General features: G+C 43.0%; 1 protein-coding gene across 1 annotated transcript; it reads right to left on the reverse strand.

The window, feature by feature from the left end:
• Positions 1 to 5,918: 5,918 nt before the first annotated feature.
• LOC139079455 (uncharacterized) lies at positions 5,919 to 16,193 on the reverse strand. The gene is made up of 6 exons (XM_070594617.1): positions 16,069 to 16,193; positions 10,963 to 11,044; positions 8,789 to 8,991; positions 8,505 to 8,624; positions 8,339 to 8,410; positions 5,919 to 6,913 (listed from the first exon to the last, which is right to left on the reverse strand). Exons 1-6 carry the CDS (start codon positions 16,191 to 16,193, stop codon positions 6,820 to 6,822), a joined length of 696 nt encoding a protein of 231 aa, XP_070450718.1. The 3' UTR covers positions 5,919 to 6,819.
• Positions 16,194 to 18,133: the final 1,940 nt, after the last annotated feature.

The raw sequence follows: 18,133 nt of genomic DNA on the forward strand, positions 1-18,133 counted from the left end.
TTCCCTCCCTCCTGCTGGGCATAGACCAAGCGAGCGGAGGACAGCAGGAGGTTCCTCACCACTGGCACTAGCTGACTCAGGTAGGTAGGGTCAGCATCCCCAGGTGGGCGATCTTATCAAGAGAAGGAGTCCTGAACACGTGGCCCGGACCTACCCTTGCAAGATAAATGGGGGTCCCCTCCTGTGCTTTCCCTGTGGCTGCTGCAATTCTGTCACCTTAGCAGGTGTTTGTGGCAGGAGGGCACCGCCCGAAGAACAGCAGACTGCACGGTCCGCCAAGCCCGGCTCTCCTGCCGCCTCCCACTCCACAGCGCCCGAAACCAACAGTGGGGGAGGGCCCAAGGCGCGGGGCGTTGGGGGCGGGCTGCCGTCTGCTACTGGTTAGCGTGGTCGCTGGATCTCTTTTTCACTTCTTGCTTTATGCCTTGTGCTTTATTTTCTTTAATTTCCTTCTCTGCCTCCTTTTCTTTGATTTCTCTCCCCCTCCTCCTCACTACGATTGTTAAGTGGGCTTCAACTTCTGAATACAGTGTTTCAGAGTGTGAGAGATCTTATTTGCTTATGGATAATTGTTTCAATGCTAAACATTGGAACTCCAGCAAGGCAGGAATCACGTCCATCTGACCCCAGCTTGACCCAGAATAGATGCTAAATAAATATCCACTAGATATTTAACATTTAGATAGATAAATAAATTTTATCTATTTTAAATTTTTTTTTTTAATTTTAAAAATATTTTAAGGGGCCGGCCCCGTGGCCGGGTGGTTAAGTCTGCATGCTCCGCTACGGTGGCCCGGGGTTTCACTGGCTCAGATCCTGGGCGCGGACATGGCACCGCTCCTCAGGCCATGTTGAGGCGGCATCCCACATGCCACAACTAGAAGGACCCACAACTAAAATATACAAGTATGTACTGGGAGGGGTTGGGGAGAAAAAGCGGAAAGGAAAAAAAAAAAAGATTGGCGACAGTTGTTAGCTCAGGTGCCAATCTTTCGAAAAAATATTTTACTATTTAGATAGTTAAAAGCATGAAGACCGAGTGGCATATTATCATGAGAAGGGTATAATTCTCACCAATATTTGGGGATGTGTGAGGGCAGTTCCTTTTCTCGCTGTAAATTCTGAAACATAAGCACTTAGTGATTTCACCAGTCCTAGGATAGTTTCAGGAGGCTCGAACATGCTGTCCGTTTGCCCCTACCATTACCAAAACGTCAGCATAAACACGGCTAGGATCTTTTGCTGTGTCTGAGTTTCAGTGCTTACCATGAGACAGTTAGAATCAGCTTGTGCAATGAGGCCAGGCCTCACCCCCCACAACAATCTGGAAGGCCAAACTCCTTTTTCTGTTAACTCATCCTAGAAAAAAGGGAATGTGCGGGAGATTGGGTCTGTGTCTGAGCATAACTTACTCCCTTGGAGGAAATCGAACATGCTGTGTCTTTGTTGTCTCCCTTCAAATGGTGTTTTTATGGTGTGTACCTCCAAAGCAATATTAGACCTCTTTGCCTTTATTTGAGTGGTCTACATAATGCCAGGCTAGAGGTGGGGGTGACCTCGTGAACTCAGGTGTCGTGTGACAGATAGTGCTTGGGTTCAGTTGTTGTCCGGGAGGGACTGGAGGTTGGGTGTGACATAATAATATTAGCAACAATAATGGCCATTTAGTTTATATAGAGTCTTTCTTCCTGTGATTTCAAAGCAAATTTCAGGCCTAGTACAAATGACATCAAAAACAAAAACGCCAAAGACTTGGCAACTGCAGCTTGCAGGCTAATGCGTTTGTCTATCCAGCAAGCCTGACCATTCCACGTTCTTTCTGGCGGCATTCACTTCTCCCACGCTGAGTGTCCTCTCAGTCAGATGTGATGACTTGGGTACACATGAAACAGCTATCTACATTCTTCAGTCGAGCATTTCCGGTTTCCTCGTCAACTAGTTTCTCAGAGAACTTTGAGTCTCAGCTCAATGAAGGCATGATTTTTGGTCTTTTTTTTAAAATTAGGTTTTAAAAAAAAATAAAAGACTCTTCCATCAGCAGATAGTTAATTAATCCAAAATACTTACTGGAGATGAGAGAGGCCCGCCAGGAGAGGGGTTAAATATTTATGAAGCCCTTTCTATCACAAGGCACCGAGCCAGGAGCCAGGAGCCTCACGCTCGGTCACACCAAAGCCCACTGGGAGCGGGAGCTTCCGGAACCACCCTCTGCCCAGTGCGATTACCTCACTTCTCTAGAATGTCTGCTCATTTTCTTTTCCCGGCATCCTTTCTACTATATGAGCACCTTCCAGCCAAGTCAATTAAAAAAAAAAAAAAACCTCACTTAGCATCTTTAAATGAAGCCTGGGAACCATCCAGTGCTAATGTTAAACACAGTGGAGCAGCAAATGCTTCAAGGGGGAAGACCGGGAAACAGGAAGTAAGGGTTATCCATTAAGGGTGGATTCAGACGGGGGAGGGACGTGGCCGCTCTGAGATGAAGCTCATTTACACGAAACAAAATGAAAATCTGTTAAATGCATCTGGGGAGAAAAATAAGATGTGAAAGGCAGAGAAGGACACAGAGGACAATCAGGGAGCTTTCTGTGGGGTGTTTTGTCATTTCTATTAGTTGAAAAGGGTGTAAGGAGGTAAAAATGTCTAACTCAAAGAGCCGAAGAATTTACTTTTAAGTTCAAGGGATCCTTCAGCAAATTTGCAGAGATTGTCTGAGGACTTATGCCTGTGCTCCACAGGGAACAAAAATTTTAATCCTGCTCTATGAACAAATGAAATATTTGGTCTTTACCTTCCTCCATCGATGATGTGTGGACACCTCTCCGGCTCCCACCCACCCGCTACTCCAGCCTCAGCCTCCGTGTTTCTGTTTCTTCGGGATCCGCAGCCAACCATCAAGAGTGGCATCTCCAGTCTGAGAGAGCAACCTCCCCTCTGGGCTGGAAGTGGTTGGCTGGAGGCAGCGTTCGGGAGACAGGAGTCAGAAGCTTCTTAGGGCTTCCGCAGGGTTTTAAGCTATCATATTTGGCAAGTAGGCAAGAAGAAAATAATTCCCAACACTTTGTGAGATCTAAATGCTTTTCCTTCTTCATTCCCAAAGACTTTGTTAAACCCGTTTTACTCAAAGATGAGTACCAAGAATCACTTCTTTAAATATGAAAAATTCTTTTTCAATCCCCAAACTTCATTGGAATACAACGCATAGAAAAGCAGGCAAGTCAAAGACATTCCAGAGGAAGAGTTAGTGGCTGCACTTTTCATTTTCTTCCCGTATTTCCTCTTTTCCTTAGAAGGCTTAAATAAACTCACTGATGTTTAATTTTTCTAATCTTTCCCAAAATTATTGCTACAGCTTTTTTTAAATTGGATAACACAATTTCTGTCCCCAGTTAACTAATGTTCTTCTCTGTGTCATCCACATTCAACAAGGAATGATATCGCTCTGAACAAAGCCTTTTACAATGGATTGAATTTCATCTAAAAGCCCATACTTCTGCATAGCCAAAAGCAGTTTCTAATCTTTATATATATAGGAACTCACAAGGCAAGGAATTCAAAGCCATCAGGTTAAGTGAAAAATGTGAATGAAGAGCTACAAGCCGTGCTCAGCAGACACAAGAAAAGCTCTGCCACATTTTCTAAGTTCCTCATTGCTGTGGGCGGGAACATTTGTGGAATATGCCTAATAAGTCTCGTAGGTCATTATCTACTGAAATGCTACACTGAATGGTTATTCCTTTTGAAGCACAAATAGCCTAAAAACCCTGGCCTCATTCAGCAAGAGGGTCAGCACAGAGGCATCTGATTAGTGTCAGAAATGACTGCCTCTCTTTACTAAAGGAATTTCCTAAAGGAAGCATAATTCACAATGACAAATGTCAGCATTTTTAGCATTGCAAACACTACCTACAGCTTGAATTCAGGTTATGAACCCACCGGACAGAGTTTAGGGCTTGTTTCTCGGCGAGTGGAGGAGTCCCAGTTTAAAAGAAAACGTTAAGTAAGTATCTAAACAAAAAGCAACATAGAAATCTCGGATACTCGGGATGGAAGGCTGACATAATGGCCACAATGATAAGACCACTTCCTTCCTGGCTTTCAGCTAAAATTCCTCAAAGTTAATGAAAACCGTTAGTAGAAATGTCTGTTAAGGAAATGTCTGATGTTGGCAAATAAAATTTTTCCAGCCTAATTACTCATTTATTAAGCATATGAAATCAATTTCTTCGCTGTTTTTATTTTGAGGTACATAAAAGTGTCAGTGTCCATCTCAAAATGATAAACTTGCCATTAATATAGTCATGTGGCTGAATCTGGCTCGCTGCCTAACATATTTCTCCTTAAACAAGACAAAAAATAAGAAAATTATGTTAAAAAACACAACTGTGTTTATAATTAACTTACTGGTAGATCTTCTGGAAGAAGGAAACCCTTTGAAGTTCTGCTCCAGCATCTTTAGTGTTAGCTGAGTGTGGGAGCACTGTCTTTATGACACCTCTAATTGCAGAGTACCTGGTACATGCGTATCTAACATATACAATGGCTCATAGTCTAAATGAGTTCCTTTAATTACTGAGGACATTCTCAGAAAGTGTGCATACAATGAACTATATGGTTCAGAAAATTTTTACTCTTTTGTTCCTTAAAGTAAGAAAAATTTAAAACCGTCAGGAAATACGAAACATTATTTGCAAATAAAATACTTGTTGCTTCTATTTTTATGCTGCATTTTGCATTTGTAATTATTATTTAGGCTAAAAAACACCTACGAATGATATATTTTGTGCTCAGTATATTAATCATTTTTGTACTTACTGTACAGCTTCAAACTGTTTTAAGGTAATTTTTTAACCAGAAAGGAATTTGGAATCTGAAAGATGGCTCTAAATTTTTATGTCTGCAGCAATACAAAGGGGAAAATTGTAATTCTTAAAGCTCAAGAACCTATTGTAAGTGAAATGAGAAACAGATACATACTGTGCATCAAATTTGTTCTCACAGGTGTGCTTTCTTAATGTTAAAATACCCGTGTGAATTTTCAGTTTCCCATAATGTAATGGGAGACAATAAATTCTGAAGTTACCCCATTTGCCTTCAGCCCTAACCACAGAAGAAGTAACCTCTTGTCTAGGTGGGTTTTCTGAGTATACCCATGTCCTCTGTGTGTCACACCAAAGCAAGGGTTTGTGTTGCGAACCAGAGCTCATTGCAAGATCAAAGCTCTGGGACACTCACAATAAAATAAGAGAGTGAAGCCCAGAGAATCCCAGAAACAAAGGAAACGCTTAGGAGATAAGGATCGGTCTCAGATACGACATTTCATCCAGCTCGGATCCCTGCAGAAGTTCAATCCAAAGTTCATAAGACAAAAATACAAAGTAATCCGCTCTAAGACTACGCTGATTCTCTGTCTCTGCACGTTACTGATTTTTTTCCCCATTCTTTAGAATCAGAGAACGTCCTTTGCTGGATAATTGACTCCCTGCATCTTCAAAACTCCTGTGAGCATCTAAGGTTGCGTGCGGATGGCCAGGTTATCTTTCACTGAAGTACCTCCAGCCTAAACCTGAGGAAACAGGTATGATCTAGCACTCTCAGAAAAGGTGAAAAAGAAGAGCTCAATTCAAATGCCATTCTCTGAAATTAAGCATTGGATTAAAATGAAATTAATCTACTGGATTAATACTAATGGAAATCTTTACAAAATGTTAAATACGGTTTTTCAAGATAAACACAAAAATGACGTGGAGGTACTCAAATAAAATTCAAAGTTTCATGAGAAATAAAACAGATAAATATGCTTTGGAAGAAGACTTTAAATCCTGTATTACGGAGAGTCATTAATCAGCTTACTAAATGTGCTCCTCAAACCCCATTCCAGAGCGTGTGTCACTTGTGTTATAGAAACTCAAGGCGTGGTTTTAGAATATATAATTTTGATTATTTTAGCGTACATGCATACATTAAAATATTCTGAGCTACATGTGAACAATAAATAGAAAGTCATTTCACAGAATTTGGAAAGATTTTTCTAAGTTGTTTCATTTTTTTCAAGATTTAATATAGCTTTATGAGACAGGCTACCTCAGCTGTCAACGTATACAATGAAATCAACTTGCAAAGTTCAAAATATTCAAAAGATACATTTAGATCATTTTGATTATATTTAAATAATGTTAAATTTAATAGCTAAATTAATTATTTAAAAATCTTGGGCTGATACTGGAATAACATTTATAATCATTCAAACACGATTTTCTATGGAATTTACATTATCTCACAAATACAGCTATGTAAATTGTTTTGATGTCTGGTACTAGTACAGGATTTCCATACCCAATGATGCTAAAAAAAAAAATCAAAGAATTCCCATCTAAAATCAACATATACTGGCCCCAAAATGATAGGCAGAAAATTATTGTTCAGCTTGGAATTGTATATTTGTGGTCTTAGAAATTCTGACATGCATTTTACAAACTCCTCTTTGGTAGCTCTGACATTTTATCAGTTTCAAAGTGAAAACTTTGATGGAAAAAGCTGGTGTCCTCTGAATCACGGACACAACGATGCTAATAACGATTACGGCTATTGTTTCCTGAGCAGCCACGACCTGCCGGGCACTGTGACAAGGGCTTTGCACCCATAAACTCTAATCCTTGGCACAAACCTGAAGGGTGGTAACATTGTGCCCAGTCTACAAATGAGGCAAACTAAGGCCCAGAGAGGTTAGGTGGTTTCTGAGAGTCACACGCTGGTCACTGGCAGGGCCCCAGTCTCTTTGATTCAAAAGTAGGTTCTCTTCCTTCACATTTTCACTACTCATGGACAAAGGAGTCTGTGGCACTCCGTGAACGTCAAGATTATAGGAGTTTCTCTTGAAATATTCGTGTTTTCTCTTGGACTTATGATAACCCTAAAAATAAAAAATAAAAAACAGAGCTAAGGTGGAGACTGGCAGTAAAATAAGGACCCATGTCAAATTTACGTCCAAAACATTTAGCGTAACGATTTGGTAGACTATTTTATATGTAATTAGAAGGTTAACCAAACTCTCAGGAAGCCTATAACTGTCTGAAGATAACCTCTTACAAATTCTCAACCAAGTAAAACACGCACACATGGGAAGCTGGCAAAAAAAAAACAAAAAACAAAAATCAAATAGAGTTCAAACACCTCATTTCATTAAAAGTTTTCTTAACTAACTGGAATGTTTCCTTCGATTTTCTCTTTGTATTCTACAGCTATATTATGAAATTGCCTTTTAATTCCCCATATGGGGATTATTTAATCATGCCTTTACCAGCTGTGAACATAGCTTCTCTCCTGATAACAGTTTATTTTTAAAGGAAATTGCCTTTGAAGAAAATATTTTGACATTATGCAGGAAAATAAAGAGTTCATCGGAAGAAACCGAAAAAAAAAGGCTAAAACAAAGATCACAAAAAGAATGAGTCAGTCTGTGGGGAAAAAAGAGGATAGTGGCTACATAAAGATAAAACAAAACCAGCCACTCACGAGGAGGGAACAATGGGCTCCTTCCACATGAACAAAACTGACCGGCGGCCCGTTTTCCCCATGCTCCACGGGTGTTTTGATGTCCTTCAGACACAGTCAGGTATCCAGACTCGAGTGTCCTCTGGGTCCTTCACTAGTTCTCTCTCGGATCCCAGACACTGTCTTGAATATGTTGTGGTGCGCAAGTAATCTTCAGATCTTACACATTGTTCAACAACTTTCACTTTTAGGCATGTAAGGAAGGGAGGGACCTTAAACTTGGAGGGACTCTGGCAGAGACAAGGTGTAAAGGGACCTCCTCAGGCAGCAAAGGAAAGGAAAGTTAGAGAGAAGAAAAAGGAATGCCTCTGGTCTTCCATTCCTGGGTGCAGACTCACCAGAACCATGGAACGGGGGACAGTAGGGAGAAAGGCATTAACGGAGGACAGAAGGGGAGTGCGGAGGCAGTGCGGAGGAAAGGAACTTTTTGCCAAGGCTGTAAAGCAGCATCTCAACCTGCGCACGGCTGACATGCTGGACTCGACAGCTCTTTGCTGTGAGGCTGCCCTACGCATGCAGAACGTTCAACAGCGTCTCTCGCCTCTACCCACTAGATGTCTGGAGCACCCCCACCACCACACTGGTGACAACTAAAACTGTCTCCAGACATTGCCAGATGTCCCTGGGAGACCAAATCACCCTAGATAAGAAGCACTGCTATAAAAGAAACCAGCATGGGGAGGTTCTGAGCCAACCAGAAATCAGCTCACGGTCATTTCTACACCATCCCGCCCCTGCCCCGGGAGACGGTCTCATTCTCATTCCACATTTATTAAGCACCTACTTCATTTTCGATTCTGTGCTGGATGCTGGGGATTCTCCGTTGGGAAAGACTGTATCCTTGCCTTCATAGAAGCTATAATTCAGGAGGAGAGATAGAAGAGTGTGCAAGAGGCAACACCATAAAGGATGGAAAACCATGTAATTAAGGGGGAAATTGAAAGTATTACCTGCTGAACGCAAATGGATAGAGCCAAAGCGCTGGGACAGGGTCCCGGGAGGCCTCCTGCTGGAACAGGCAGTAACCCTTTAATTGCCGGATCACTGGGAGCTCCTGGGGTCCCCAGGGCCTGTGAAAGTATTTAATTATTTAACGATCCATCTGGTCCTACTACAGCATGCAGCCTGGAGATCCTGCGCGAGCAAGGAGGGACAAAACCAAAGTGAAAGCAGACAGAAGGGCTTGGTGACTAAAGACAATGCTTGGGCTGGATTTCAAAGGGTAAGAGTTTACCTGGTGGACAAAAAGACGAAGGGAGGAGAAATGCTACATACAGAACCCCGGAGATAAGACTCAGCACGGAATGCAGAGGGAGCCGTAAGAAGTCTGACGTGGCAGGGGCATAGGTCATGAGGCACGGAGAGGGCGGGGATGGGGCTGCGGGCCGATACAGCATGCACGCCTCCAGTGGGCTTTAGCCTATAGGCACTGGGAAACTGCTGGGCGGTTTTAAGCAAAGGTGTAAGAAGGTGCTTATGGTAGGAGTTTGGTAAATACGTTAAAGCAGCCAGGATGGTTTGAATAAAAACAGAGAAGGGAGATCAATATGAAGCTGTGAACTGAGCACAAAAAAAATATGAAGGTGCAATCAATAGGAATGAAGGTTCTGTTTAATACAGCAAGTGGGGGGAGTCAGTACAGAAAGGAGAAAACAAACATTAATACATAATTTCTTACACATGTCCTCATTGTGCTGCTTCAGAAAGCTGAGAGTTTATAACTGCAAAATCATGACACCTAGAAAAAAATCTACATAAGTGTCCTACAGTTACAAACCTGGCAGTTTGAAATAGTGACTGTCATTATAACATACATACAAATATTTTTTTTTTAAAATGAAAACCTTTTGGAAGACATTCTAATTTATTCTTTTTTTTTAAAGATTGGCACCTGAGCTAACAGCTGTTGCCAATCTTCTTCTTTTTTTTTTCCCTGCTTTTTCTCCCCAAATCCCCCCAGTACATAGTTTCATATTTTAGTTGTGGCATGTGGGATGCCACCTCGGCATGACCTGATGAGCAGTGCCATGTCTGTGCCCAGGATTCGAACTTGTGAAACCCTGGACTGCTGAAGCAGAGCCTGCAGACTTAACCGTTCAGCCATGGGGCGGGTCCCTAATTTATTCTAATGAACCTAAGCACCTTGAGGACACAAGGACAATTCCAATTTGAGTTTGTATTGAGTACCCATGACCAAATTTTGCTTCATTCCTTAGATTTAAATTATCATCTGTAATAGAAACTATTTTCAAAGCAGGAGACAGCTTTTAAAGCCTTTGATATAGTCAAATTTATCTAAAAGCCTGAACTTTTCATCAAGGAAATTGAGGACAAGCAAGGATTCTTCCATACACTTGAATTAAACTGTTTTTCCTTTTATTTGCAAGTATCAATAGCTTAAGACAGAAACATCAGTGGGAAACCTAGAAAACCATTTACGCTCAGTAGATATGTCCCGCTGAATTACTGGAGTCCACCTTAGCGAGGCTGAACATTAACAGATGCAAGGAGAGACTTTTGATAAAGCACTGTTTCATAAGACTTCATGTCCCAAAGAGTTAAGGTCCATGTATATTCTATATCCCCCTCCTATGCAACAAGTTCTTTTTCCTTCCCAATTCATTGCAGCAGCCCTGTCTTCTCCACTCTCTCATCCCCATTCCATCTCCCACCCTCACCCCAAGAAAAGAACACTCCTCTCTTCCTCTTTCAGCATGTCACCCTATATTTTGGAGCAGTCTTAGGTTATTTTGCCCCTGCTTGAGATGGTGATGTCATCATTGTATATCTTAATCTATAACTGGCAAGTACACGGTCCCTATATACCCATCACTCTTGCTTTGCCAATGGCACACATTGATAAGAAATTGTAGTACTGCCTCAGAATCTTTCTCAACACAGCATTCTCGGCAGATGTTACAAACTGGTAGGGCAGGCACTTGAGGTGAAACATAATTACCACTGACTGTGGGATCCTAGTCACCTGTTTGCCAGCTCATCTGTAGATATAGTTCTAACCTCACAGCTTCCTAAGCAGTGGAGCTTCAGGATGAATTAGGTATGGTTTAAAAAGAAAACTCTCCTAAAACTCAACCGCAAACTCCTTACCAAACCAACTCCAAAGTACGCCAGGCACCTACCTATACCAACTTGTATTTTGTTCCTTCCTCTCTCCTTTTTCTCTTCCGTGTCCCCCTCTCTACCTTCCCGCGGTCCCCTCAGTCATCGTGGTGGCCATAGGTCCAAAAGGAAAACCCCTCTGAGAACCTAACGAATCTCGAGGCAGCAGATGGTTTAAGAAACTTCCTGAACTAAGGTGAGGTCATTGCTTCATCTGAGAACGGCTTTTTAAAAGACTAGATGTGCTTGTATCCACTTTAAAAAGAAATGCACCCAAGCACTTCTCACCTGTCCCTGCAGCTCTGTGCCCCTGGCGTCCCCCTGTGCTACCTGCTGATGCTGTAGACACAGGGTCTCTGGGCTCACCTCCCTAGTCATCATGGGAGGTAGGAGTGAAACAGGGGCTAGGAACTCAAATATTCCTGCCCAATATCTGGCTGGTGGTCCCTTTTAGATTCTCTTTTACCCAAGCTGTACAGAGGAGTATGCGAGGAAGAGGAGGGAGTGAGGAAAGTAGAGGGAAAAGGAGGTGGTAGGCAGAGTAGGAGAGAAAGCTAGGAAGATAGAGGAGGGGAGAGGAAGGAAGAAAAAAAGAACATGAGATGCTGTACTTGGGTTTTCTCTCCTAATCCTCACAACAAACCTGGGAAACGGGCATAATAATCATTACCATTATTCCTTTTTTTTCCCTCTGATGAGGAAACTGAGGCTTAAAAAGTTTAAGGAAATTGCTTATGAGCTCATAGCTAGCAAGTTATGAAGCAAGCATTTGAACCCAGGGAGTCTGAATCCAGAGCCTTCTATTCCTACAAGGAGTGAAAGAAGCAAAGACAATCTAGAGAAGTCAAACGAGCATTTCTAGAGAGGTTCGAGCATCTTTGGAAGGAGGAAACGGTTAATACTGTAAAGCAATCAGAGGTGCAAGGACTTTGGAGACCCTCTAGTCTCACTGGATTGTTTTCAGAGAAGGAAACTGAGGCTAATGGAGGCTGAGATGTCTCTTCAGTAAGAATAAGAAGGGAGCATCTTTCCTCCCAACCCTAAGGACGGTCCTCACAAACAGACCTCCAAAGATTTGGGGTGGGGGAAGCGAGGATGGGCAGCAGGGGACCAGGAGAAGGGCTGGGATTAGCAGATTACCTATGGGAGTTGTCGCCCTTCAAGAGTTAATTTCAAGGTAATGGCACCAGGAGCTTCCCCTCCTCTGCCTCCTAGGTGGGGTCAGGGGAGGTCCTGGGGTGAAGGCGGGGGTTCATTCAGTGACAGAGGATCAGACAATCTTCCCTGTCTGGCTAGCCTGGAGTGCTTGTGTTGGAACAAGTGTTCCAAGGCAGGAATTCCATCGGAGCGGTCACAGCGTCCTGCATTCTTGGAAGGGCCCATCACTTCACAGGAACGTGGACTGCTTTGTTACGTCTTATCTCCCAATCTGCAGTCTGAGGGTTTCCTTCCTTTTGCAGGTGCTCCCATTTCCTTCATTACTTGTTTATTAGAGAATCTTGTGGCCTTCCAAAGTCATTCTTATGCAGAGGAAGGTCGGATGTGATAACATATTTGTGTTGGCCAAGAGTGAGGACATAGCGAATACTGAAAGTCACACAATCGTGAGTCTATCTGAAAGCGGCGCTTCACGCGTAAACACGGCTCCCTGCCCCCACAGCGGGGCCACGAGAGTTTCAGAAGCACAAAGAAGCTGGTGCTACAAATCTGGTCACTTGAGCACCATGGAAATTGTGGCTGGAACTATTTTAAAGGTTTAATTTGCGGACGTGATGGGTCAGACAGCATTTCTCGAGTCAAAAGAATGCCCGAGATGGTCTAGCCTGGACCACGCTCTCAGCGTGGGAAATAAGTTCTCCATTCATTGACATCCCTGAAGCCCAGAGGAAAGACAGAGCAAAACAGAGTGGTGGGCCAGAGAAGAGCCTGCCTCGACCACATCTCCACACAGTAAAGGATGCAGGAGCAGACCAAGAGAGAACCAAGCAACCTTTTTGGCAAAGCACTGTTCAGGTGACTTTCTTATTTCTCACACACACTCTAAACATGGAATGGACAGCAAAGTCCACATTTCTATGCAATTACATGATCTCACATTGCTAGAACCCAAGAATCTCAGTGTGAACATCAATTCTTACCACCACTTCACCATGAAAAAAAAAAAACCCCAAAATTTGAAATAAATTAGTCGTATGAAAATATCCCATCCTTGAAATTCTAACCTTTAATCTGTTGCCTCCAGTACATTAAGGGCCATTCATATGAGTACTATTTTTTATAACCTGCCTTGCTGCCAAATATGTTTAAGACAATAGTAAAGGTCACAGAAAATATGCAATATAATAAACAAAAGGAAGGTTAAAAAAAAAAGAAAGCAAAAGGGAAAGTAAGGAACGGGGCATAAATTGTATGCAGGAAGGTGGCCAGTGCACAAAGTATACACTGTGAAGTCCTACACACCTGCTAAGGGTCAACCACAATTCATTTCTAAACTTTCTTACTGCCAACAAGAACAGGAAAATATGAATGGGGACACAGCTGAGAGTGTCTGTGGGTTAAGAACAAACCAACTGTTTCAGAGAAACAATGTTGTTTGCAATAGTAAGACCACAAAGAAACTTCTCCTGGGAGTCTCAAAAAAGTAGACCCTACGTAGTGTAACAGGCAACCTTCTGGACGCATTCATTCATTCATCAAATCTCTTCTGAGCCCTACTAAATGCCAGACACTGTGTGAGGAGCTGGGGAGGTGGAGGTGAGCAAACACACCAGTCCTGCCCTCATGGAACTTCACATCTCCTGGAAGAGAAAAGCATTCGCCAAGTCATCACAGAAATGAATATACAAATACAACCGTGGCAAGGACCACGGGGAAGGGAGGCGGGGCTCGGAGAGCATCAAAGAGGAAAGTCTGGCTTCACCAGTGCCTTAGGATCCACTGAGTCTCAGGTTTCCTGGGACTGTTGGGGTCACCAATGTCTCACCTCCTATATTACTTTGAGAGGAAAACACAGAAAGTTTATATTAAGCCTCAAATTAAGTAGTGTCTGTGAAAGGCCTTGAAAATTACAAAGCACTATGTAAATATAAGGTATTTGAATTAGGAAGAAAAAACCATTCTCTATACCTAATGAAGGAGTAATCTGCATCAGTAGAATAAGTTATATAATTCTGATTAACCTATAATTAATTATACTAATTTAATTGTTCTACTTTGGGGGATTCTAAATAAATAGAATAATTGTATAAACGTTATACCTAAGCAGTGCAAAGCAGCCAGCTTTCTAATCACCTTGATTATGGATTAAAAAGTATTCCAATAATACTTGCTACGATGTGGTTACAAAATACATCCACTTCTAATTTTTTTAATTGTAAACTGATACATCAGTTCAATATATTTCTATTTTGTCACACTAATGAATCCTACATATTCAAAAATGGTTCATACAACAGCTCCAATTTATATGATTTTACCATAAGCATTATTTGAACAAAATGAAAAAGTATTTTTTCTTTATTCTATCTTTCACTTACCAACAATGACCTGCTTTTTCTAAAATTATGAAGAAAATGAAAGGGCCTTAAATTTGCATAGTGCTTTGTAGTCTTTAGAGTCTTTTCACACACATTACTGAATTTATGTGTATAGCCACTCTGTGAAGTAGGCAGTGCAGAATACTGAGGTTCAGAAAGGTCAAGTGGCAAGGTCAGATGGCCAGTAAGTGTGAAGCCAAGAAGGATGAGGCTGCCTTATCTTTAGCATGAGGGTCTCCCACTGGACCACTCTGTAAATTACCTAGGAAACTACCGGGAAAGGATATTAAGCACAAGAAAGTGAACTCACCAATGACAGGAGTAGAAGATGAAAGCTGGGACACTCTGTCTTAAGATCAGACCTCACTGAGGTCCAGTGAAGGTACCTGGATAGGAATCCTTCACAGAGAAGCAAGACTGATGGTTTTGTTTGGCAGGTTATGTGCTTTGAGCATCATTTCTTTGGCCCTGGGAGCTTCAGCAACTCACCCAGACCTTTCTCACACACTGGTGAGTGGGCACCAGTCATACAGTCCCAGGTTTGGCTTCCAGTGAGAATGCAGGATTCTGCCTCTGCACTGGATAAAACAGCCCCTGGCCTCCGGGCATCATTACGTCTTTTCCTTTCCAGTCAAATTCCTTGCGGATACCTTCACAATGATCCAAATGGATGTGAAGTATAAGGTAGTCGTTGGTTACAAAATAACATATTAAAGATGTTTCCACATCTATGTTATCAGCAAGGAAGGGAAAAAAAAATCAAAGAATGAGAAAAATGAAAAGAGAGTCTTCGCCAAGTGAAACTACAGACATGCGTGAATCAGCATCACCCTGTTAGTGAGCGTTCTCTCTCCGTTTCACTGAAGCTTTCATGTCTGTTTATTTTATTTGTAAACACCACTAGAAAAAAAACAAGAATCCCAGAGGACCAAAAGTCGTGAATGCAAAGCCAAATAGCTCCATTTCCCTTCCAGTCACATCTACTCCTTCCTCCAGTCGTGCGGTGAATTCAGTGGACGTTTCAACCAGAAGGTAGATGGGAGTGAAGCTTCCTCGCTAACACGGCGGGGCCGGGTGGGCCTCAGCTGCCCAGCAGAACAGTGCAGGCGTGGCCTTCAGAGCTCAGCCGTGGAGAGTCGCAGAGCCACAGGCTTCAGAGCTGGCACTTTTAGAAGTGTTAAAAGGGTAGGGCCTAGAGGGGGCATTTTATTTTTGCTTTCATTTCTATTACTTCTACTGGACACAAGATATTTCTTTTTTAATGATGTACAAGGCACTGAATGCTGAAGAGAATCCTTAGAAACGAAAAACATAGTATCTGTCCTCACAGAGGGCAGTCTTGAAACATCTGTCCTAAAATCTCAGAAGGGAGAGTCCAGGGTCCTCTTGAGACCCCACCGTCCTGAGAGGGGCCCTGCTCCTAGCTAATCCTAAGCAACAATATTACAGACCTGTGTCAGCATCTCTACCGCCCTCTCTATTTTTATTTTTCTGGGTAACCCTAAGGAATTCCGGGGTCATCCTCATAGAGTTTGTAGAGGAAAAGACAGTTTCTGCACTGGGGCCTCCAGGCAGGAAACAAGCCTTGCTATACTCCTCTCCCTCTAACAGAGGTTAAGGGTGTGGGTCCAAAAGGGAGTCAGACCTGAGATTGAATTCCCTGATCTGCTACTTTCTAGCTGTGTAATTTGGACATCTCTCCAAGAATTCTCCCCTGTAAAATGCAGACAGCAATTGGAGTGGAGTCAATGGCTGTGGAGAAGAAACGCAGTGGTGTGAGCAGGTGCCCAGCACTGTCTGACCGGCCGGTGTTCAGCTGATGTCGTCCTCGTCCGCCCCGCGCGGGCTCCGCTCTCACCCGCTGCCGCTGAGATGAGCTGCGGCCAGGTCTGCTGCGGGACCAACGTAGCCTATGGCCTCCACTAAGGACGGCACTGGACGCCGTCCTACAAGGTGGTCTCTTCGCCAGTACCGGTCACGCATGTTTGGAATTGGTCTGGGAAGTCAATATTTTCCTTCCAAGAATCCTGATACTCTACAGATCCAATACCCAACCTGCTGCCATGTTCTAGCTGAAAACCTGCCTTTCTTACTGTCAGTGTGAAGCATGATTTTTTTTAGAACGCATTATTACATTGGTTCACAGGTTATAAGGCACTTTCACATCTGTTGTGGCATGGGATTCTCACAACAATCCTCTGAACATGGCAGTTTTCCTTAGGATGTGCAAAGAGATTTCACCGCTTGCCCAAAGTCACGCTGCTGGCACCGGCAGAACAGGAGCTGAACCTGGGCCACCCGGAACAGCTTTTCCATAACGGCCTGAGGGCTCAGAGATGGGCTGCTCATTCTTCACGAGCAGGACGGCCACTGCTTGCAAATGCTCAAGTAAACCCTTGGGTCCCTGATGATCCTGTTAGAATGCAGGTGCTGCCCGCCCTGCTTGTAAGACAGACCTCGTTCTCTCCACTAAGGCGTCCGAGCAGAAGTAACTGCACTGTCCCCTCCAGCCAGGCCCCATTTACACGGAATGCCTGGAAGAGCCAAATAAACAGATTTAACTGACTTACATGTTTTCCTTGCCAAACATTATAAAATGAAGTAATGGGTAACCTGCATTAATTCTGCTGGATTCTCAGACTTTCCTTTCTCCCCCTGAGGAATGGAAAATTATTTGAATGAGATGGGAAACCAGCTTTTCCTCTCTCTCTTTCAAAGCTTCTCAAAACACATTACTACGCTACTGGCAGCCATTCAGTTCAGCTCAGTCGTGAAGTTAACTCATCTGCGCACATTTTCTCGGTGGGATGAGCTGCCTGGTGGACTGGTTCCACAGAACAGTTGCATGTAAACATCTCCAGGGAAAACCAGATGTTGGTGCCACATCAGAACCTAGTTAGACCTACAAAGAGCGTGATGCTGGTTCTGGACACCATCTTTCCAGGAATCCTGTAACCCAGAGTAGAACTTCACTTCAGAGCCCAGCTGGTGGGCAGTTGCTCCCCTCCTCCAGAAACACTCATTGCTCCTGGCTCTATAGCACCTAGAGCCAGGAAGGCAAGGCAGGGCAGGCCACCAGTGTTGCCCAGCGAAGATCTCTCGTGAAATCTGAGGCTTGAAATTCAGAGAGACCACAAGGCCCTAAGGGGACAGGAGAATGAAAGCCCCAGACCCACTGGTTGTTCCAAAACATCACTCAGGGAAGTGGGCCAGGAGAACAGAGGCCACTGGAACAAAGGCCTGTTAATTATGGTCCCCCAAGACGTAGGCCTGGGGAGACTTCAAAACAAAAGGGAGGGAGGAAGATGTGGCTAAAAGAACTCTGGCCAAGAAGAACTCCATAATGAAGTTACTTAATTATTTATTACAGTTTTTACTGTGGTTGAGACTTTATGTATTTTTGTGTGTTATGTAGGTCACAATAAACATAAAACACAGAGGAGGGGCGAACTGTAAGGAATTAGTCTAATTAGTGAAAAAACATTAAACAGCTGACCCAGTAAATATTCGCTTTAAAATCTAAAACTTAATAAACATGTTACAAATGTCTTCCAGGGTCTACTAGTCTAGAACAATAGGCCACCAATATAGCATTCTTTTACCACTGTTTGCAACTGAGTGGGGTAGTCCAGCATTTCCAGTAAAGGCAGGATGGCTTCAGTATCTGGAAGCAGTAAGCAATATGTTCAGGTTTAAACATACGTTAAGAATTCAGATGCCCTGGGAAACAAAAGAGGGTCCTAGAAAATTTGAGTGATGTCAAGACTTTTTCAGTGGTGGCAATTTCCACCCTTACGTTAAAGGCATGGTGACACCATGTTTCAAATGTTGAATATCCATTATTAAGCATAAGGAAGAAACCAATAAGGTTAGCAAATCTATAGGCCTGGTGCTTTGGATGAGAGAGAAGTAGGAGCTGTCAG

This window comes from Equus przewalskii, chromosome 25 (assembly GCF_037783145.1).
Source record: "Equus przewalskii isolate Varuska chromosome 25, EquPr2, whole genome shotgun sequence".
Classification (NCBI taxonomy): Eukaryota; Metazoa; Chordata; class Mammalia; order Perissodactyla; family Equidae; genus Equus; species Equus przewalskii.